Source organism: Telopea speciosissima, chromosome 11 (assembly GCF_018873765.1).
Source record: "Telopea speciosissima isolate NSW1024214 ecotype Mountain lineage chromosome 11, Tspe_v1, whole genome shotgun sequence".
In the NCBI taxonomy this organism is placed as follows: domain Eukaryota; kingdom Viridiplantae; phylum Streptophyta; class Magnoliopsida; order Proteales; family Proteaceae; genus Telopea; species Telopea speciosissima.
The window spans coordinates 41,300,225-41,323,824 of NC_057926.1; the positions used below are offsets into that span (position 1 = coordinate 41,300,225).

Sequence of the window (23,600 nt, forward strand, 5' to 3'; positions counted from 1 at the left end):
TCTCTACAATTTATTCTTTGTCAACTTTGTCGATATCTGACTTTTATTACTTTTAATGGGTTTTCCTGTTGTCTGTCTATTTGTCTTGGAAGATGGTTTCATTGTTGTACTACATGTTACAGTCGGAACACATCTATGAGAATAATCTGTCATTTTGAAAGGGAAGACGTGTGGGTTGAGACTTTACTCATGTTGCTTTGGTCCTGTGTTATTTTACTCATACTTGGATGTTGCAATTGTAATTCTCTATGTTTGGATTTTCCTTGAGTGCAGAAGGTATGTAATGCCTAAGATTATCTCTATTGTTAAAATTTACTTAAAGACAATCTTTCATTTTATGTCTGCTGCAAGTTCAAAGGAACCTCATGACTTGTAAATTGTTTGACTGGTGCTGCTGAAGAGGTTTAGTTTTTTTTCCTTCTGTTTTTAAACAAAAAATATAATTTATTTTTCTCTTGTAGATCTATCAAAAGCTTCTAAGTGCACGTGAGGAGGCCGGAGTAGCCCATGATGAAGCATTAATCAGAATGATTGAAGTGCATATTTTCAACTGTTTACTTCATTTCCCATCTTTACCACATATTCTGTTTCATTATGCTTTTATATCACTTGTATTTTTTTTTTTTTTGGTGTCTCCATCATATGTGATTTTTTTACTATTACATCTTTTAGGAAGATAATGTTGCACACTCGATTGGGCTGTCAGTGGAAATTCAAGGAATAAAACTAGAAATTCAGAATTCAATAGATGTTGCTGAGAGTATGTCTTCTGCCGTGGTTGAGCTTTTCGAAAGTGTGTCTATTGTGCCAAATTTGTTCTTGGTGAGTATTGTAGTTGTAGAAGTGCTGTTGTCCCACTATTAATATGCTTTTTGCGGTTTTGCTATGATTCTTCTTTATTTTTTATTTCAAATATCTAGCATTTTTTATTATGCTCAACAGCTATCTTGGATTTTGTCTGCTCCTGCTCTATTTTGACTTATTTTTGCAGGATCTGAGGTCATTCTTTTGTGAAGGTTCTGTCCAACTAAAATCCATTATGGGTAAATATGAAGATATACACAGTTATATGAGGAAAAAAGTTGTGAAACTAGAGAACGAAAAGGTGAGTTTGTGGTACATAATCGGAGATTTGGGTAAATACCACTTTTTAACTGTGTCAAGAATTTTTCTTCCACAATATTTGTTGAAGTGCAATTTATTTGTACTATCAATAGATGAATCTCCATAAGCAGATAGAAGAGCTTGGACTAGAGCTACACAATTCTGAAATGGTTTTGATGGTAAGCCACTCTTTTTAGCTGCAATCCTCTTTGGTGCCTTTTCACTTGTTCTGACATGTTCAATTTTGGTGTAGGAGCACTGCCAAAAAGTAGAGTTGGAGAAAGCTGAATTACTTTCTCAAATTCAAAATCTTGAGAAAGAAGTTACATGCTTGTCATCTTGTTCCTTGGCAAGAGAAAAAGAAAATTTGAGAAAAGAACATGAAAAAACAAAATTGAAATTGAAGGAGACTGAATCCAAGCTTAAGAATGCCATCCAGGAAAAAACCAGATTAGAGGTTTTTCAAATTCTTATTATGTTGTCTTGACTGTTTTCCTTGTTTGGGTTCTTAAAATTTCATTCGATGTCGCTGTCTGTCTCTGATCAGTAGATGCTGTCATTTAAAATGTACAGGGTGAGAAAGCATATGCTGAACGAGAGATAAAACAATTGCATGGTCAAAAAACTCTTCTGGAACGTGATATATGTAAACGTGACTCACTTGCTGGTAGAAGGCATGATTCAGTTGCTGACAGGAGGCGTGAATCAAAAGCCTTTGACTCAAACAAGGCAAAGGTTCACAACAGCTCCTATGAGCAGACATTGCAGGTAAAGTGAATCAGAATTAGGACATCTATTAGATGCTCAAAATATATAATAACTACCTTTATCCAATATGTATCTTTTTGTGTGTGTAGTTCTTTGGAACCCTTCAATTTTTTTTACGTAAATTTCATTAATTAAATCTTTTAGAATCCATTGTATCTATGTTTTGTTTCAGAGAGATTATGAAAATTTCCCCCAATTATAAATTATTGAATCTTCATGTCAAAGAAACTGGTTCATTTTAAATACTGTTTATCTCATTGGAACTGGTTTGTACCAAGTTATGAATTTTGGTTCTTTGGCCAAAGTTTGAGACATTTCAAATTTCGGCCAGCAAATTGAAACTCATACCCCATTTGAAACCTTTCAGTTTGAATTATTGGGGTTTTAGGTGATTTCAGCCCATTTCTGGAATTTTTGGTACACTTTTTTTTTTGTGGGTGCAAATGTCTCCAAATAGGTTAAAAATGTAGGGTGGGCTGACTGAAAAAGAAGAAAACCAAGGAATTTCATTTTCTGGGAGCAAACTGAAAGACCACCAAAATGAGACATGACTTGGGTTTTGGTTGTTTGGATATTTCAATGTAAGTGACATGTCAAAAATGAAATTGTGAGTTAGCTCTTATAATTAAAAAAATTTACATTTCTACAAAATGCTAGAGCAACTATATTTAATATGAATCCATCTCAGGTTATAGAGTTCTCGTCTGTCAAAACTTCTCATGGAGTTCATTGAAGGAAGATTGTCTTTAGATGGCTTAGAAGTGTTATATTCGTGACTAGAATTCGATCGAACTTTCTTGAGCTTGTTATGTAAAATTATTTGTCAGTTTCAGTGTTTCACTACCCTTGTTGAGACTGAAGAAGACTTCTGCCTCTTAATTCTTTATTTTTTTTCTGGTAAAAGGAAGAATACAAGAAACTGGAAGTTCTCGCATTTGAGATGGAGACAACAATTGCTTCTTTGGAAGAGGAATTGGAAGCTGCAAACAGAGAGAAGGCAGAGGCCATTATTAGTAATGAAGTCTTTACCTCGGAATTGGAAGCTATGTCCAACAAATTGGAATCATCAAACTTAGAGCTGAAAATGTCACAGGAAGAGTTTTTAAGCTTTGTAAGTATTTCGGTCCAGTAATTGATTCTATTGGTCCATGGTCTCAAGATTTTGTCAATTCCAGATAAGTGTATTATTTTTAACATTTAGTTATCCATATTCTCTATATTTTTAACATTTTTTTCTTCTTGTTTGAAATTTTTATCCCGTTCTTATATTTTCCTTTTTGTTACAGCAATTAAAACTGACTGAATCTGAGACCATGTGTCACAAAATGGACAGCTCTCTCAATAAATTGTTAGGGGAAAAAGAAGACTTGGCAATGGTAGTGATAACTGATAAACCAGTTATTATTTTGTTGAAAAACTGTCTTACCCACCCTCTTATCCTTCATTTCATGGACTTATCTGAAATGTTTGATTGTACTTCTTCTGCAGCAACTTACCAATGCCCTTCTGGAACTGGAGGAGGAAAAAGCAATATGGGCTGCAAAGGAGAGGGCTTCCATTGAAGCTATGGCGGGAAAAACAAAGTTAACCAAGGATGAGATTATATTGCTTTCAAAGGAGTTGTCTGAGGTACTACTAAGATTTTGATTAGGCACTAGCTGCAGGATAATTAGCTAACATACTCTCTTAGGTGCTCCTCCCATCCCCTCACGAGAAAGAAACAGGTTTAATTTTTGTTGCCAGGAAGCATTTTGTGTCTGAAATGAGTCATCTATAGTTAATTTCGTCTTCTCAGTTACTATATGTAATGTCTAAGAAGCATAGATGCACCAGCTTATGCTCTTACCCAAAGGGATAGGGTGTTTGTTTGACAGTATTTTAGGTGCCATACCGGCATGCCCAAGTAAATATGTCAGTAGTGAGGCTCTATATGGGTATAGTTGTTGGATGCAGATGTTCATAGTCAAAGGGCTAATTTCTGATTGGAAATTAGCTATCTTTTCTGTCACTCAATTTCTTGTATCCGGATTTATTTTCAATTAAAATTGTTCTGCAAATCTAGACCCTGCTAAACGCGGGAGCCTTGTGCACTGGGTATGACATTTTTTTTGTTCTGCAAATCTAGAGATGGAACTAAGGGAAGTGGTTCCTCTCCCCACCCCCCACACACAAAACAAAAAAAATGAAGAAGGTGAGCAGTACATATAGTTGACAGAAACAACAGAAGAAATCAATACTCTCAAACCAAATTTGTGGTAGCGAGTGTTTTGATGTAGAAAGAGGAGAATAAGTAGATGAAGAGGAGAATAGAGAGGACAGAAAGAGAGAAATTCAGAGAAGACCTTAACGTTATTTATTCTTCTTTAGTCTTTGATTCTAACTCTGTACAATGCTATGACGAAGATGCCTTAACATATAATAAGATCGATATATCCATGCACTTGAGCAATCTTGGTGGTGGGCATTTTGCTGTTTTGGAGGAGGGAAGTGATCGGATCTTTAGGGGCAGAAATGTGGGTATTTATCAGCCTATTGATCTAATGTCATTTATATATTGGTGAAATTTCCGTGATGTAATTGGAAAAAATCCCTGCTTTATAAATTGAAGAAATAGATAGAGCTATTTTTATTTCGGGGGAAGAATTTAAGGATTTCAAACTGCGTAACCAGGGAAACAAACCAAAAGAATGGAGAAAATAGAGCCTAACGTCTGCTGTTTTCATTAAATGATAGGATGAAGCAAACCCAGTTCTGAAAGTGTTTCTTCTACACCCTTATAACTCCAAAAGCCCTAGTAACTAAAGACAGTACGTATCACAACCCCTACTAATCAGGGGTAGATAATTCAATTTTAACAATTAAAAGAAAATAACACTAAACTAAAGGCTACTGTTAAACAAAATAAATACTTTGAGTCTTTAACCTGCAGACCAGCAAGATGTGAGAGTGAGATACTCTCAAACCTGCAAGAGAAAGAGGGATGCGAGAGAGACGTGAGAGGGAGAGTGTTGATGTATACATCGACGTTGCCCTTCCTAATGTAGTCCTAGGTAGGAGTAATCCCACTAGGAACCAGGGTAATGGGGTCACACACAAAGGCTGGCCAATTGGGTTAGGGTTTAGTAATTTAGGGCAAAACTAGGATTAGGGTTGGATATTGCGAAAGGGGTTTATAGGGTATTAATGGGCAGGTCTAGAGGGCTATTATGGTATAAAAAGGTTAGGGTTTGGATGAGTTTTGAAATTCTGCAATTTTGGGCAGAATTGAATTTTAGGTCAAAATTAGGGTTAAGTAAGGTTTAGGTTAGGGTTGTCTTATATGGTAATGATAAGCAGGTGTAGGGAGGTCTAATGGTATAGGTTTTATGATGTTTGAGTGAATGATGTTAGAGTTATTAGAAGTTATGTTCTAAGAGTAGTTTGGGAACTAGCCTGTTGACTAGTTGCACTAATATGTAATTTCTATCCTTTTACCTTTTTACTCTTTACCTCCTTAGGGAGGTGTATGTAATTCTGTTATTTCTATTAGTGAAGCAATATAGGTGTGGAGAGATCTCTCTCACACACAACACATTACAACTCAAACATTCTCCTTCTCTTCCTCTTGCCTCCAAACTTCTCCTTCTCTCTTTTTCTTCCTTCTCCATCTTCTTCCTCTTCTATTACTTGTTTACCTAATCTAAAACTCAACTTGGTATCAAAGCAGGTTTGAGAGTCGTGTTTTAGCTCCTCTCTCCTGTTCTTTTTCTTCTCTTTGAAACCCTAGGATACAAAGGGGTTCAAGGAGAAGATCCCTATGTAAAAAGATTGCTGAAAGAGCATGGAATAGGTTCGATTTGACCTATTTGTGTGGTTGAAGCTGCTGTTTGAACTCTGTTGCAGCTCCCTTATGGTTTTGTAGCTCTTACAACTACTACAGAAATTTCCGCCAGCCAGAAGTTGCAGTCCTTGTTTCTCTCTCATTTCAGATGTGTTTCAGCCTTGGAATAGCTCTTTGGAATCGCCCAAGAGTGCTTATCAGGCCCCTTAAGTCCCTCCTTGCAGCTTGAAGTATCTATTGGACCTCTCTCAGTTTTTTATGGAATCTCTGTTCTGCCCAGGTAAACCAAGACTGCACTTCCTCTGTGTTTTTTGTATTTGGCTGCCCTATGCTGCTTACTTGGTTGAAGAATGATAATGGCCATCTTGTTTGAGATCTTGGAGCTTTTTTAAGCTTGTATTACTTCTTGGAAAGTGTTAAGGACCAGCCTATATCTGTTTTTTTTTTTTCTTCCTTGCTGGACTCTTCTATTTGGGTTGAGTGTGTACTCCCCAACTTCTGTTTGTTATCTGTTTTATGGTCAAGTGCTCTTTCCCATAAAATATGGCTGATACACCCACATCTGAGATTGGTTCGGCTGCTTCACAGCCCCTTCCCACAGCTCCTCCAGTTGTTTATGAGAGCATACCTACACAGATCTCATTTGTGAAGCTTGATGGTACCAACTACTTGGACTGGTCACACTCTGTGAGGTTGTCACTCAAGAGTAAAAGAAAACTGGGATACATTACAGGCACAAATTACAGCTCCAGAGCCTGGTTCACCTACCTATGATCAATGGGAGGCCGACAATTCTACAGTCATGACTGTTAAGAATAGGAGTTTCAGGGGTATTCTTGTACATAACCCCATGTATTTTATGTTTCTTCTATTATTTGTATAAGGCCAGGGGCCCCTGTGTAATTTCTAATTCTTTTCAATATAAGCAAGTTAGTCTCTAGTTTGAGACATAACAGATTAAGCACCAAATCGTGTTTGCTCCGCTCTTCTTCTCCTTCTTCTTCCTCTCTAAAATTGAACATGGTATCAGAGCATCTTGCTCTTGGAGTTTGATGGTGATAGAAGGCTGCTTGGAAGGTGAAGAGCAAACGCTTTCCTCATTTCTTGTTGGTCTTTGAAGGAAAACCTAGAATACCTTCTCAGATCTGTTTCTCTCTTGTTTGCAATCCAAATGGAGAGCAACCAAGTGCTCTAGTTTCGTTTGGAAGACCTCTTCCTTCCCCTTGTTTCCCCTCAAGCCTCTTGGAAGCTGCTGAAGGTCAAAATTGCATTTCGGCCAGGCCATTTCTGCTGTTTTTTCCGCCAGCCAGAGTTGTTGATTCAACAGAGCACTTCAATAGAGCTTGGATTGGGAGTTTTTTTGGGGCTATCTACTATCGTTTTTTGGTAAGGAAGGTTATTCCTTTTTACTCCGCTGCTGTTTGATGATTGTGTGAAGTTCTACAAGCTATTTCAAGATTTTTGGTCTAGTTTGTCTTTGTTTTTTGTTGCTGTTCTTGGGAACCAACTGTGTTTGCTTGTGGTGCTGTTGTTTGCTCCTCCCAAGTGTTTGTTTTGAAGTCACAATGGGTGAAAAAACTGTTGAGACATCTGAAATCCCCCCCTCATATGAGAATCCAAATGTTCAGCTCCCTATTGTCAAGCTTGACAATCATAATTACTTGGATTGGTCACGGTCTATGAAGCTCATTCTTCGGAGTAGGGGGAAGGTGGGATATATATCTGGGAGCTTTAAGGGCCCTTCCTCCACTGATCCAGGTTACTCCAAATGGGAAACCGAGAACTCCCTTGTGATGACTTGGCTTATTTTTTCGATGAAGCCGGAGATTGGAAGAAGGTTTATGAGCATGGAGACTGCCAAAGACATTTAGGATAGTGTTGCTCGTATTTTAGATAGAGTGGGGGACTCTACAAAGGTTTATCAACTTCTCCAACAAATTGTTAGCCTGTGCCAGGGTGACAAAAGTATCTCTGAGTACTATAGTCTTGTTGTGGGACTTTGGGAGGAGTATGATCACTACAGAGACCTCCAGCTGTGTCCTGTTGATGAGCCTAAAGTGCATTAGTTGTTTGAGAAGGAGAGGGTCTTGTTCCTTCTTGGAGGTCTTAACCCTGAGTTTGAACCCTTAAGGGTACAGATCCTTGGCCGACCAAGTCTTCCCTCCCTGGAGGAGGTGTGTGGTTATTTATTGAGTGAGGAGACCCGTTGGGGTGCTATGGAGACCACCCCCATTGTTGAGCGCTCTGCTCTTGTTTCATCCACTCCACAGGACCGTCCTCCCTTCACTAAGGGGGCTGGTAAAGGTCGTTTCTCCTATGACTATTGTGGCAAGTCTGGGCATAAGGAGTTTTGTTGGGATCTTCATAGGAAACCATCCTATACTGCATCTGGAGGCCAGAGAGGACAGAAGAAGAATGGGCCTAAGGCCCATGTTGGGGTTCATGAGTCTGATCCATCCTCCCTCTCCAAGGAAGACATAGCTGCTTTTCGTCGGATTGTAGCTCACTTAGATGGTTCCTCCTGTACTGCTACCACTACTTCCACTGCTCTATAGGTCTCTACCTCTTCTGGCACCACTCCATGGGTCATTAACTCAGGGGCCACAGACCATATGACTGGTAGGTCTCAACTTTTTAATTCCTACTCTGTTTGTTCTAGGAAAGATAAGGTAAAAATTGCTGATGGTTCTCTTTCTTCCATCTCGGGTAAGGGAGATGTCCAAGTTACTCCATTTATCCCTTTGAAGTCTGTCTTTCATGTTCCCAACTTTGCTACTAATCTTCTTTCCGTTAGCCAATTGACTAAATCTTTGAACTGCTTTGTTACCTTTTTTCCTACCCATTGTCTCTTTCAGGATTTGGTGACGAAGAGGGTGATTGGCAGTGGACGCATAGTTGTCATGGCGTCGCCATGGCGTCCTGGCGCTGGAGAGGGCTGCATGGCGACCCTCTTTGATTTCTTCTTCCTGACTCTCTTTCCCTCTTCGATTTCTTCTTCCTGTCTTCGATTTCTTCTTCCCTCTTCGATTTCTTCTTTCCCTCTTCAATTTCTTTCGATTTCTTCTTCCTGTCTTCTTTCCCTCTTCGATTTCTTTCGATTTCTTCTTTCCCTCTTCGATTTCTTCTTCGATTTCTGAATTTTCTTCTTAAAACTTGAGAAACAATAGAGAAAAATAAAACATGGCTTGAGTATACATCTATTAACACATTAAAAATAGAGAAAATAAAAAATAAAACATGGTCGACATGCTCGCTACGGCAACGCCACTGGCGGGCGACATGTCGATATATCGACGTGACACCCTCCACCGACTTGGATCGCCGTGACGCCGTGACAACTATGAGTGGACGTGAGGCTGATGGATTATATGTTCTAGATACTTGTGCTTCCCCTGTGGCGAAAGCTCAATCTTATGTGTGTGGGCAACATGGCGGACGTACGCAGGAGGATATTTTGCTTTGGCATCAGTATTTGGGACACTCTTCTTTTTCTGTTATGAGGAAACTAGTGCCACATTTATTTACCTCTTTTCCTGTCAATCATGTTTTTCATTGTGAACCTTGTCTTTTTGCAAAAAGTTGTAAGACAGTGTATCCATCTTCTGGTAATAGATCTATTTCACCTTTTCACATTGTTCACACTGATGTTTGGGGTCCTTCCCCCGTTACTTCTTTACGTGGCTTCCGCTACTTGGTCTCCTTTATTGATGACTTCTCTCGAGTTACTTGGGTTTATCTCTTGAAACAAAAGAGTGATGTCTATGCTGCGTTTCAAAATTTTTATGAGTTGGTGTATACCCAGTTTCAAACTCGTATTCAGATTGTCCGTTTTGATAAAGGTGGAGAGTATATATATGGTGGTTTGGAGTCCTTTTTTTCTGACCATGGCATTATCCACCAGGTGGCTTGTGTTGATACCTGTCAACAAAATGGGGTTGTTGAAAGAAAAAACAGCCACCTGTTGGAAGTGACCCGGTCCCTTTGGTTTACAATGCATGTTCCAAAAACCTTTTGGTCCGATGCCTTACTCACTGCTGTCTTTCTTATCAATCATATGCCCTCCAGTGTCTTGAACTTCAGAGTCCCTCTTGAGGTCTTACCCTCACTTTCTTCTTCTTTCTCCCTTCCCCCAAGGGTCTTTGGTTGCATTTGCTATGTCCATATTAGCAAATCTGCCCGCACTAAATTGGATCCTAAGTCCTTGAAGTGCCTCTTTCTTGGGTATTCCTCTACCTCCAAAGGATACTCATGTTATCACCCTCCTACCCGTCGGTGGCTTATCTCCAAAGATGTCCATTTCTTTGAAACCATCCTGTATTTTCAGTCACCTCTTCGGGGGGAGTGTTCATCTCTTGGTGGTGAGGGTGAAGAGGTTCTTGAGTTTGTTTCCTTTCCTTCCTCCTCTCTTGTTCCTATTCCCCCATTTCAGATTGACAAGGGAAAGTAAAGTTCCGAGGATACTGTTGTTGAGGGGGAGTCTCCGAGTGCACAGGTGAACAGAGAACAGGGAGAGCTACTGGTGTATACAAAGGACAAGAGAAACCCTTCTTCATGGCTTCCTATGAAGAAGACTTGCCAAAATCTTTCTTCGTCTCCTCATCCTGAGCCTCCATCCATTGAGATAGGTATACCTTCCTCTACTCCTACATCCTCAGACTTAGATCTTCCTATTGCTCACCGCAAGGGAACTCGGGCTTGTACTAATCCCATTGCCAAGTTTGTCTCCTATGATTTGATCTCCTCTACAGGTGTTGCCTTCACTGTGGCTATCTCCTCCATCTCTATTCCTAAGAATGTAGCAGAGGCTATGGCTAATCCAAAATGGAGAGAAGCAATGAATACAGAGATGGTGGCCCTTGAGAAGAATCACACTTGGGATCTTGTTGAACTCCCAAAGGGGAGAGTTCCTGTTGGATGCAGATGGGTATTCACAGTCAAGTTCAAGTCTGATGGTACTGTAGAGAGATATAAGGCAAGACTGGTTGCCAAGGGCTATACCCAGGTGTATGGCATTGATTATCAGGAAACCTTTGCTCCAGTAGCCAAGCATAACTCCATTTGGGTACTCCTCTCAATGGTTGCAAATCTTGATTGGCTATTGTACCAGCTTGATGTAAAGAATGCATTCTTACATGATGACTTAGAAGAAGAGGTCTACATGCACTCTCCTCCTGGGTTCAAGCATCCTAGTGGCAATGGAAAAGTGTGTCGTCTTAGGAAGGCTCTTTATAGCCTTAAACAACCTCCTAGGGCTTGGTTTGAGAGGTTTAGATAAGCTATCTTACAGAATGGATATACCCAAAGTCAAGCCGATCACACTTTGTTTATACAAAGGAAGGGCAAAACTATTACAGCTCTTATTGTATATGTTGATGATATTGTGGTCACGGGAAACAGCGAGGCTGAAATCTCAAAGCTTAAACTTTACTTGGCTCGGCAGTTTGAGATCAAAGATCTTGGTCCATTGAAGTATTTTCTGGGGATTGAAGTTTCAAGATCCAAGCAAGGGATCAATGTTTGTCAGAGGAAGTTTGTCCTTGATCTACTTACAGAGACAGGGTACTTAGGATGTAAACCAGTCTCCTCCCCTATTGATCAGAACCACAAACTAGGGGAAGATTGTGGTGAACCTCTTGTAGATGCTGAAAAATATTAGAAATTAGTAGGCAAGCTAATCTATCTTTCCCTTACCCGACCTGACATAGCCGATGCTGTTGGAGTGGTAAGTCAGTTTATGCATGAACCCAAAATGGGACATCTTGATGCAGTTTATAGGATCCTCAGATATTTAAAGTCATGCCCTGGAAAAGGTCTTCTCTTCTCTAGAAATGGTCACTTGAGGATTGAAGCATACACTAATGCTGATTGGGCTGGATCTATTTCTGATCGAAGATCCACTTCAGGATACTGTACTTTTGTTGGTGGAAATTTGGTTACTTGGAGAAGTAAAAAGCAACCTGTAGTGGCTAGGTCGAGCGCTGAGGCAGAAGTTAGAGCCATGGCTCATGGAGTGTGTGAAATCTTGTGGCTGAAGAGACTTGTTCACGAATTGGGATTTGAGACTGTTAAACCTATGAGTTTATATTGTGACAACAAGGCAGCCATAAGTATTGCCCACAACCCAATGCAACATGACAGGACAAAGCATGTTGAGGTTGATAGACATTTTATCAAGGAAAGGATTGAGTCAAAGACCATCTGCACTCCTTTTGTGAAGACAAATGAGCAAGTGGCCGACATCTTCACCAAAGGACTTAGCACTCATCACTTTGATTGTTTGTTGAACAAGCTGGGCATGTATGACATATACCACCCAACTTGAGGGGGAGTGTTAAGAATAGGAGTTTTAGGGGTATTCTTGTACATAACCCCATGTATTTTATGTTTCTTCTGTTATTTGTATAAGGCCAGGGGCCCCTGTGTAATTTCTAATTCTTTTCAATATAGGCAAGTTAGTCTCTAGTTTAAGACATAACAGATTAAGCACCAAATCGTGTTTGCTCCTCTCTTCTCCTCTCTTCTTCTCCTTCTTCTTCCTCTTTAAAATTGAACAATGACATGGTTAATCTTCTCCATGACTCCTGAGATTGGACGAAGGTTTATCAGAAAGGAAACTGCCAAGGCAATTTGGGACAGTGTCTCCCAGACGTTTGATAGAGTGGGTGACTCTGCCAAGGTCTATCAGCTTCAACAGAAGATTAACTCCGTGAGGCAGGGTGACAAGACAATTTCTGAATACTACAATGCCTTTCCTACCCTGTTGGAAGAATATGACCACTACAGGGATCTCCACTTGAAGGATCCAGAGGATGAAGCTAAGGTATACCAGACTCTTGAAAAGGAGCGTGTCTTCACTCTGCTTGGTGGTTTGAACCCTGACTATGAGCCCATTAGGCTTCAGATCTTAGGCCGTTCTCCCTTTCCATCTCTTAGTGAGGTGTGTAGTTACTTACAGAGTGAGGAGACTCGGTGTGTTGCTATGGAACCAGCTCAAGTATCCTCTCTTGAGAGATTAGCTCTCCACTCTAGTTCTTCCAGAGACACCCGTGGAGGTGGTGGAGGCCCAGGGCCTAACCGTGAGGTAGCCCATACAGTGGAGACAGTTGGTGCCAGTGGAGTTGGTAGGGACAGGTTTAAATGTAATCATTGTGGGAGAACTGGACATACCAAGGATAGGTTTTGGTCTCTTCATGGTCGTCCTCCTGGTACATGTGGCCGTGGTGGCTGTAGAGAGGGAGCTCGAGCTCATTCAATGATGACTGAGGTAGATACTACACAGGATGACTCCCTCTTTATGGATACAGTGGTCCGCAGGGTTATGTAACAGCTTAGCACATCTCCTACACCTACTGCAGCCAACTCCTCATCATCCTCAGCCTTATAGGTCTCCACCTCAGCCCCTACTACAGCCTAGTCTAGGGTCATTGACTCTGGTGCCACTGACCACATGACTGGTTCGTCCCATAATTATGATACCTATACCATTTGCTCTGGTAAGGATAAGGTTAGGATAGCTGATGGCTCCCTATCCTCCATATCTTGTAAGGGTAGCATTCCTGTCACCTCTTCTATTTCTCTTACTTCAGCTCTTCATGTCCCTAATCTTACAGTTAATCTTTTATCTGTGAATCACCTGACTAAATCTCTGAACTGCTGTGTCACATTTTTCCCTTCTCACTGTCTTTTTCAGGATTTGGTGACGAAGAGGATTATTGGTAGTGAACATGAAGTGCAAGGCCTTTACCTTTTTTACCCTTATTTGCCCACAGCTCAGTCTTTTGTGTGTGGAAGTACTGATTGTAGTTCTGTGGAGTCTGTTATGTTATGGCATCGTCGTCTTGGCCATCCATCTTTTGTTGTAATGAGGAAACAGTTACCTCACTTATTTTCTTCTGTTGCTTCTTCTCATGTTTTTCAATGTGAACCGTGTATGTTTGCCAAACATTATCGTTCTTCTTATCCATATAATGGTAATAGAACTGCTGCTCCTTTCCATATTGCACATACTGATGTTTGGGGACCTTCCCCTACTACCGCTTTATTTGATTATCGTTATTTTGTGTCTTTTGTTGATGATTTTTCTCGTGCTACTTGGACTGTTCTTATGAAACATAAAAGTGATGTTTGTGATGCATTTAAAACCTTTTATCAGATGATTCTTACTCAGTTTGACACTCGGATCAAAGTTGTTCGATCTGATAAAGGGGGGGAATACATGTTTGGTGGCCTCCAAACCTTCTTTACTGATAATGGCATTCTCCATCAGCTAGCATGTGTTGACACACCCCAACAAAGTGGGGTTGTTGAGAGGAAGAATCGCCATTTATTGGAGGTCACCCATAGTCTCTTGTTTGGCATGCATGTCCCAAAGACCTCGGTGTCATGACCATGATCTTGGTGAAATCTGCCGTATTTGTTCTTGTTACGCTCATGCGTGGGTTTGATCATCTTGGTTGGCCAGCGCAACCTCACTTGGTCCTTAATCTCATTTAGGATATATGCCCGGTTGTGAGTGAGGGCTGTATAGACTGGCTCCGAGTTTGAATCGTTCTTTGGAACCCAGGCCTTGTCATCTCTCTTTCTCTTCCCATCCTTCTGGTCTTTGTCATTCTTCTGGCCGTTTCCTCCAGACTGGTAATCTTTTTTTTCTTAGTTCTTCTTCTCGGACTTGCCTTCTTTCTCTTGCTTGGCCGCAAGAACCTTCGCCAGATTGATGTGCTTCTTGCAGCGCGAGAAGAGTTTATACATGTCCATTGGCTGGTCCATGATCAGGGATTTCTTCAACTCGACATCCCTGATGCCGTTGTGTAGAACTTGGAACTTCACAATCTGGTCCAGATTTCGCACTTCCAGCGCCTCCTTATTGAATCTTGTAAGAAAATCTCTGATGGATTCATCAGGGCGCTACTTAATAGCCAAGAGATTGGCTGCTATCTTCTTATGGACTCTGCTGCTTAAGAAGTGGGCAAGAAAGGCCCGCCCAAGCCCCACAAAGTTGGTTAGAGATCGCAGCTTGAGGGGTGAGAATCACTGTCTTGCCGCCCCCTTCAATGTAGAGGGGAATGCTCTACACATTATCGCGTCAGATGCTCCCTGAAAGAACATCAACGATTTGAAGGTTTCCAGATGGTCTTCTAGATCCGTCGTGCCTTCATGCTGCTCGATCGCAGGCATTTTGAAGCCTTTTGGTAGGGGTTCTACTCTGATCTCGTCTGTGAAGGCGAGATCTGTGGTGAATTGGAAATCTTAGCTCGGAGCCAGGTTCTTTCCCTTCATGACCTCTTGAATTTGATCCTGTAACTCCAACACTTTGTTGTTCAAAGTTTGCTCGACCTTGGTCATCTGGGATCCTTGGCGCTTGCTGGCCCCCAGGACTTCTTTACCCTTTCTTCGAACGTTGTTTGCGTCATTGTGGTTCTCGCTATGTTCTGGGGAGTGGCTTCTTTCCCTTGCTTGAGATGGATGTGGTGGTGTCGGGATTCCTTGTAGGAAATCGTGTTGCATCTCCAACATCTGGTCCAGCTTGTCTTGCCATTTAGCCTGCATTGCATCAAATTGTTCCACCGTCATGTACCGTGGTGGATCTCCAGGGAGTCTTGGCTGCGACTCCTCCTGCTGGGATTCGTTCACCTCTAGGATCGGATCATCCGGTCTGGGGTGAGGACTTGCAGGTCCACCCAGAGCTCCTCCTTGAGCAATAGTATGAGCGGCGGCTGCCGCAGCAGCAGTGGCGGCCTTTGAAACCTTTGATTGATTGCGAGTGTTAGTCATGGTGGAATCCTTATAGGTTTTTCTCTTCCGTTTCCCACAGACGGTGCCAAAAATGTTACACAAAAAAAGGTGTTGAGGAATTTCCCTAATACTACAACACGAGAACTAGAACTAGACTAGAAACAGTTATTGAAAACGAAAATCACTCTTGATGGTTTCTTGATTTCTCTATCTATTGAATACTTCAATCCCTTAACATGGGCGCAAGGGCCTCTATTTATACAAGTTTCTCTCCCCTAACCCTCCTTCCAAAGATTCGCCAGATCTACCAGATGGCTTTCCATCTTCGTCAGGCGGTGGAGTTATGCTCGGATTAGGAAACCCTTTGGAAGAACGGTCCTCCCCTTGTTTCCCCGGATACGAAATCTTCTCCCATGTGGATCGCGGTTACCAGTCACCATCCAGCAGGGGTCTCTAAACAGATCTTGCTGACGTGTTTAAACCAGTATAACTGCCTCGTAAGTGGTCTGATCAATTCCGGACGAAGGCTGGTTGCTTGGAATCCAAGCCATTCCACGTGTCATCCTCGGATTGGGTTGGTAAAGTATGGTGTATCAGTATGTATTTAGATATCCGTGAGTTAAGGAGTCGCTTAGGTAACTCCCACACGTCCAGGTGCCTTGGTAACCTTGTTGGTATCGCTTTGCATCCGGGTCCCCTCCAACGCCTTGGGTTGCCTAGATGCTGTGACAACTATGAGATTTATAGATAAAAAATACATGGAAAATACGGCCCAGGCTATAACACAAGCCATTTGCCTTGGGTGTCGCCTTGGCGCATGGTTTTAAATATCTTAATGTATCCACCGATACTTACCGATACGTTTCTTATTTCTAGAGTACCGATACGATACCTGAAAAAAGTATGAACTATATTGAGCCGACACATGACCCAATATGTTGATACTTATTGATGCACTTGATACATCTCTTATAAACTATATAACTCTATCAATGACTCAAAACACTTAACAAGAGCTCTTAAAAGGCATTATAATCAATTTTGTTTTGGCAAAATCAACTTCATTCCTTGATTCTACTTGCAAAAGCGACTCTAGTAGTGTTGATTTCATCATCTTTTGGTGATTAAACAACTTGTAAGGATCGAAACCAGATTTGCACAAGAACGGTTTTCGGTAAAAACTTTGAATTTTTGCACAAATATTGATTTTTGGTTGCTTTTTTCTTTTTGCAATGCCATTTGCACATTTTTTGGGTACAAGTACAAGTAAGAAACTTCATCCTTTATACATAATCAATTGAATGCATTTTGTCTCGTCGTATTTTGTTCTCTTTATATGTGATATATTTTACATATTGCTTATCATGGTCCAAGATCTCGGCAAGATCTCGAAATTATCTCGGTTTCGCCAGGTCTTGAGACGAGACTAGTGGCGATACAGAAAAATATCTTGGTATCTCGCCGAGATCTCGGCACTTACCTTTGTCTCGATTCAACTCGACCAAACCGAGCTATAAAAAGGCATCCTCTCGGTGAGATTTTGACCTCAACTCGAAATCTCGCCTCTGTCTCGCTTCTCTCGCTTTGCTGTGAAGGAAAAACACTTGGAGGTGAGGATTTTGGTGCTTTATTTGGCAACTCCCACCTCAGCTAAAGATTAAAGCTTGGAGATTCAGGATTGAAGCTTCAACATCAGGAGAGGGAGCAGCATTCCATCTCAAGAACAATTTTAAGTACACTTGTATTTGTTTAGTCTTTGTCCCTTTCCAACTTTCAAACAATTATTAACAAACCGTCAATCCATCACCATGTATGATTATAAATATGATGCCTTGTGGAGCCGCCAGCCAAGGTCGTTCGCCCCGTCCTTGTTTATTGGTGCCCCCCTTTCTCTACGGTCAAGCTTAATGTGGATGGGGCCTGTAGGGGCAACCCTGGAGATGGGGGGGGGGGGCGGTGTTATTCGAGACACGGCTGGAGCGATCCTAGCAGTGTTCTCACACTTTTACGGGAGATGCACCAACTCTATTGCTGAACTGAGAGCCTTAAGGGATGGTCTACGATTATGCCAAGAGCTGGGTGACAAAGACCTGATTGTAAATTCAGATTCGGCCACCACGATTAGACAAGTAAACCTGAAGAGGTGTAAGTTGTGGCAAGGGTGGTACTTGTTTCATGAGATTCTAGAGCTTGTGAAGAGACGAGGGCCTCGGTGGCTTTTGCCTTCCGGGAGAGCAACATGGCTGCTGATTGTTTGGCCAAGTGGGCTTGTGACACTAGGTCTTCTATTAGTTTTCAGCAAGACAACATACCAGTGGAAGGGTTTCATTATATTATTAGGGAGGATGGTGTCACACCCCGGCCCGGTTATTAAGGGCTAAGTGTGGCAGGATGTCTCTTATATCCAACCAATCCTCAAGGATCACAAGTGCAGTACCCTATTCACAATCATTGCTCACAGATACAGTAACAGAGGCTGCAGAAACAATTTAATTAATAGAGATAACATCATTAGTAAGAGAAGTCTAAATGATATTTCATTTAAATAAATGATAAGGCTTGTGATACAACTATACAGTTCTCAAAGGTAGCACAGAGTAAAAGTATACAAGAAACTATACTATAACTATATAAAGCATTTATAAAGCATAAAAGAGTGGGGAGGTAGCCTGGACTATCATGCCAAGATCAGGAGGTTGCGCAATCATCATGTGGGCACGAAGTATCGTGCACTTCAAACTCCAGCGCCGCAAAGCCAACATTAGAAGTAATTAAATCACCTGAAAAATAAAGATATCCACAAGGGTGAGCTCTCCATTGAGCCTAGTAAGGGGGAGGGGAAGCACACATACACAGTAAATCATGATGCATGTCCTAACTAGTATGCTCCTAGCACAGTTCTAAGTCTCATGAGGTTTAAGTACTACGAGTAGTAGATGCTAGCCTCGAAGAGAACCCGACAGGAAAGCATGACACCAGGCAGCTAACCCGACAAACCCCCAATGACCAATCGGAAAGCATGACACAAGGCAGCTCCAGACGTCGGTCACCCGAGTGAAACCATTCTACTACGGTGAGGACCCGCCAGATCGGCATGACACCAGGCAGCGTACCCGACAAACCCTCAATGACCAACCCTGTCTGTTTATTCCCGCAGCGGAGCGGACACGCTAATATGGGACAGAAGATGGTACCCCGGTATGTCCCTTCGGCTGTACCATGGGTTGTCCAACACCTTTCCCCCTGTTGGTAAGGGGCGTAGTACTGGGTTATAAATAACAACCTAACCCAGTGCAATCTAATTAGGATGTTACAATTATGGATTGAGTTATAGAGTACTGATTTCCATCATCAATAATTTCACATAAATAATATATCAGTGCAATGCAATGCAGCATGCTCATATGCAGTCTAGTTCATAGTGCATTCTAATGCATTTAAAACAAGCTAGGAAACTATATGTCTCAGATACAGTTATAATGATGCATGGCATGATAATCAACACAATATAGAAATTAAGATGATAAATACACAGAAATTAAGGTCAAGATCCCCTTACCTGTAGTTGTAACTAGCCTAGGTGAATAAAATCCAATAGGCAGGCAAGAACAGACCAAGACAGTCCTAAATAAGAGACAAGAATATTATAGATTAGTTATAGAAGGAATTCTAGGTTAGTTACCCACCAATAATCGAACAAACCGACTAGAAAACAGTAGAAACAGCCCTAAACAACATATCAAACACCATGCAATAGGTTCTGGGATGGTCCAAGGTCAAGTCCCAAGGGGTCTAGGTCATAAGGGCACAAAAATGGGGGAGCCGGATGTAGACTTCCAGGGAGCCGGTCAACCACCCCCGGGCCTGCAACTCCATCCTGGAGTGTGTCCGAATTTGGGGTTTTTTCTATTTTTGGGTAGATCTTCACATGCAAGGAAGAAACTAAGTGTTTTAACATTATATAAAGGTGGGTCTACCTATATGGGAGTTCAATTTCATAAATAACTTCATAATTTTGGTAATTAATCAATTAAACCTAATTAATTAGTTTAGGGTTTATAAATTGCCACCAAGAACAGCAATACAACTTTCAGACTTGGTAATTTCCCAAATTTCAGGTCTTAGAGAGTCAAAAACTGTTTCAAATCAGTCTAATTATGCTCAATTTCACAAACCCAAGCTTGGTCTCCAAGCTTTAATGGCAGAAATTCGTAATAGGTGAACTAGAGATGGAGAAGAAGGGAAATAAAGAGGAAGACAGCAAGTATCCAAGGCTTACCTCAGTTATAGGAATAGATTTAGAGTGCGGGCAGCTTTCTAATGGAGATTCTTGGTTCAGCTCCAAGTGTTGAAGACAAGCCCTAAGGTAAGCTTCCTTTTTTTTTTTCCCTCTCGTCTTCTCTTCTCTTTTCCTCTTTCTTTCCTTCTCTCCCAAGCTGGAACAAATTTCTTTAGCTCCCTTAGACTTGTGAATAGTGATCAATTGGAAAGGCTTTTGATATTTATCTAACTACTTAAGCACTAAGGGGTAAATCTGTCTTTTGGATAGAAATTAGATTTAAACTAATTTCTAAAATAGTTTATAAACCTGAATTCGTATTTATTGGTTTATTCTATCCATAACTTGATGCCGGGCGACATTAAAGGTCATCTGAACACGGGTCATTGTCTGGAACAGCATTCCCCATTGGGGAACTGGGTCCCACAGCGATAATTTTACTAAAATACCCTTCTAACCCTATTTGGTCATACAAAACATTATATAAATATATTTTAAATTATACTTGCATTGAGTTTAATTAAGGGGGAGGTCCTACAGCCTGTCCAGCCAGCAGACCCGACACAGGTAGCTCTGGTGCGGGGTCCTACAAGGTAAAAATTACTATTCTGCCCCTAATACACTAATGAATTAAAAATACAACATACATACATATAAAATGGGATTCTTACCTGGGATTCGACCTAAGACAGAGAGAGGCTTCGCAGGCCATTAATCTAGCATGCCAAGCTTATGTGTTATCTTCCGCTAGACACCTCAGACTCATTTAAAGCCACGGTAGTTGGCTGATCGGAATGCCTTTACAGACGAGTCATGAGATAGGTCTGAATTTCTTAATCAAGATGGCCCTCAACTTAGAGGCTAGCATGGCCAAATATTGAACCAGAACCTGAAATCGCACAGATTCCAAAAGTTCAAATTTTTTCGGAAATTTGACCGGGTTTCACAGATAGAAAGGGCCTGCCTATCCATAGAGTATAGCCCCACTTTTGGCTTTGCTGTAAGGGTTGTCTGGTTCGGATTTTTTGGTTTTATGAGCCTGTTGGCTTATTGGGCTGGGGTAAGGCGGAATGTCCCGCCCTGTATTCTTTATGCTTTTCTGAATTAATAAAACTTTGGGGCTAGCCCGGGTCCCAGGGAAGTTCGGGTTAAAAAAAAAAAAAAATGATGCCTAATGCTTAAATGGTTTATGGCTTGATGTTTTTTAATTCCTAATGCTTATTTAAGTTGTTTTACACGTCTATTTTAATTATATGAGTTCTAAATATTGTGTGGCTTAGCCTAGGGTAGACCTTAAATATGCTGTAAACTCTTATCCTAGCGTCCGAAGTGAAAGTACCATTTTGGGTTTGAATTTGTAAAAACTAATGAGTCCACTATGTTTAGAAGGCCTAAAATAGGGTGGATGTCAAGTTTCAGCACATATCTTGGCCTTATGGCCACTGAAACCAACCATCGAGTTGAGCCAGAAAAAATGCATCATCTCGCCGAGATCTCGATATATATCGGTTTCATGGCCAGGCAAAACCAGTAGCGAAACCAAGACCTAAAACCTTGTTACTTATTTATAGTGTTTTTGCTTTCAACACTGTATTTGACATATATCCTTAACATTTCAATGTGTAACTTTAGGCCCTATTTGTTTGACGGATAAAAAGGGGTAGGAAACTTGTGAGGATGGGTCCCACATGTTGTGGGTTGGGTTGACAAGGAAAGGAAATGAAATAATAGAATATGCATTTTTTAGTGCGGTGGATTTAGTGGGAGAGAGAGGACATGGACATGGGATGGGATTCCATGGCAAAGAAAGGAAATAGGAAGAGGAGAGAGATAGACTCAAAAGTAACTTTTCCATGAATAGTGCCAAAATCCTACCAATTTGTAGGACTTTAAAAGCGAATGGGGTGGGAAAAAGAGGGGTGCCACCTCACCAGACAAGAATAAATGCATTTAATGAGCTTGTCTGGAAGTTTCCCGCCCCATCTAATCAAACAGTCACATTTGTGGTAGTTTGTGGGAAACAAGTACAAGTTTCCCATCCCTTTTCTTACCTTTTCCACTCTTCACCGTTAAACAAACCAGCCCTTAGTGTATCTTGCATCTCTCCGATATGGTACATTTCTTAAAATCACCTTTTTGATACGATACCCGATACCGATACTTAAACCTTGCTTAGGCGTTAAGGTGGTTGACCACATGGAAACAAATCTCTATCGAATTTGTAGGTTTTGACCGAGACAACTCGGTTTCGCAGCTGACTGAGACGAAACCTTAGGGTAGTTTACTAAATACCAAGTTTCCACTGGTATCGACCAGTTGCGATAATATTTTGAAAATTTCGATAGTTTTGACCAATTTCAACCAACTCAGTTTCAGTAGTTTCGATAGTTCGACCAGTTTTGACCAGCCCATCACATTTTGAGTTTTACCCAAAACATACCAGGTTTCAACCTAGTTTCGACCAAATTTCGGTTTCTGGCTCGTCGAAACCTAGGTTGGCACCGAATTCTGTATCCTTGATTGACCATCACCGTGTCTCGCCTTTGTGCCATGACTACTATGATTATTACTACAACAATAAATGAGGATGTTTATAGTTTTCATATATAGTCATACATTCATTTGTTGATCATGTCCTTCAAAGAATGACAATAGATTTCTTAAAAATTTAGGCGACGCATGAACTGGACGTCTGCAGAGAAGAATGCAAAGTGCTGGGGAAAAAGTTGATGCTTTGTGAGGAAAATATAGAACGTCATTCCAAGAGCAGGTATTTTGAACTTCTCCTTTGGCAATGTACATGCTCCACTTGGTTATGTATATTATTTATCACTAATGCTTAACATGTGATTGATATTATTTACATTTCAAGCATAAGATTGATGCTTGTAAAGATGGAATGACTACCAAAAACATTTGATCGTGGTATTAAAAATTCTGACATTGTGAATGCTGTAATCATAAATAATTATCTAAAGGTTATAAAAATAGTAAAAATGTGGTTATAGTGTAGACTGATGAACTGAACAGCCCAATGGTTTAATTTACAAACTGGATGGAACAACCGTCTGGAGGAATTGCATGGTTCATTTCCCGGAAGGAAAATGCCCTTCTATGTTCTTTCTTACTTTTTTGGGGGACGGAGAGAGGCAAAGTATCCCCGAAATCCCAAATTAAGTCATTCACATCTGGTGTTTGACAACTTGAATATCCCAAACACAGCCCTGAAAGGAGTGTTCCATTAGAACACTCTTTAAGATGCTTTTATTATGATACATTGGTTGATACCATTTGGTGACCAGGTGACAGGTTATCCTGTTCAACTGTGATTTGACTTGGTCAAAACTCAGTGTATATTAATGTAAAAATCAGTTCATTTAGTGTCAGGTGCGTAGGTTTCATGATATTTGTGTACAACAACAACTCAGCCTTATCCCAACTAAATGGGGTTGGGTTGGCTACATGGATCCTTGTGGTCGTACTTGACACAAGGCCTATGATATGTGAGTAATCTTTGCTAAATAGTAGTTTTCGACTAAGCACTTCTAATACTAAATGCAACTTACTGTCCAAAGAATCTATCACAGGAACCCACCAAAGACAGAATAAATCTGTTTGCAGAATTGCTGTTAAAATTAAATATCTTAATGGTATTGTTTGTTGTCAATATTCTTAGTACATCTGAAAATCTTTTGATATGGAATACCATTTTCACCCAGTGGATGCATCAATCATGGTTAATTTTTTTTTATTTGGATAAGCAAAAAATGATATTTGTTGGAGCAAAAGCATTGGTAGAAAAAATCTAGTCACATGAAAGTGAAAATAAAAAATAGAGAAAACATGAGAAAGGAGATTTATTTGTCAGTTTTTGTCATTACAAATATCCCAACTCCA

At 40.7% G+C, this 23,600-nt stretch overlaps 1 protein-coding gene across 1 annotated transcript; it reads left to right on the forward strand.

Moving 5' to 3' along the window:
* The first annotated feature begins 441 nt into the window (after positions 1-441).
* On the forward strand, positions 442-22,606 carry LOC122645105 (kinesin-like protein KIN-7O). Its single transcript, XM_043838451.1, has 11 exons — positions 442-536; positions 673-822; positions 992-1,105; positions 1,218-1,283; positions 1,358-1,561; positions 1,678-1,872; positions 2,777-2,983; positions 3,159-3,248; positions 3,361-3,501; positions 22,376-22,473; positions 22,576-22,606. The coding sequence occupies exons 1-11, from the start codon at positions 528-530 to the stop codon at positions 22,604-22,606; spliced, it is 1,305 nt and encodes a 434-aa protein (XP_043694386.1). The 5' UTR covers positions 442-527.
* Positions 22,607-23,600: the final 994 nt, after the last annotated feature.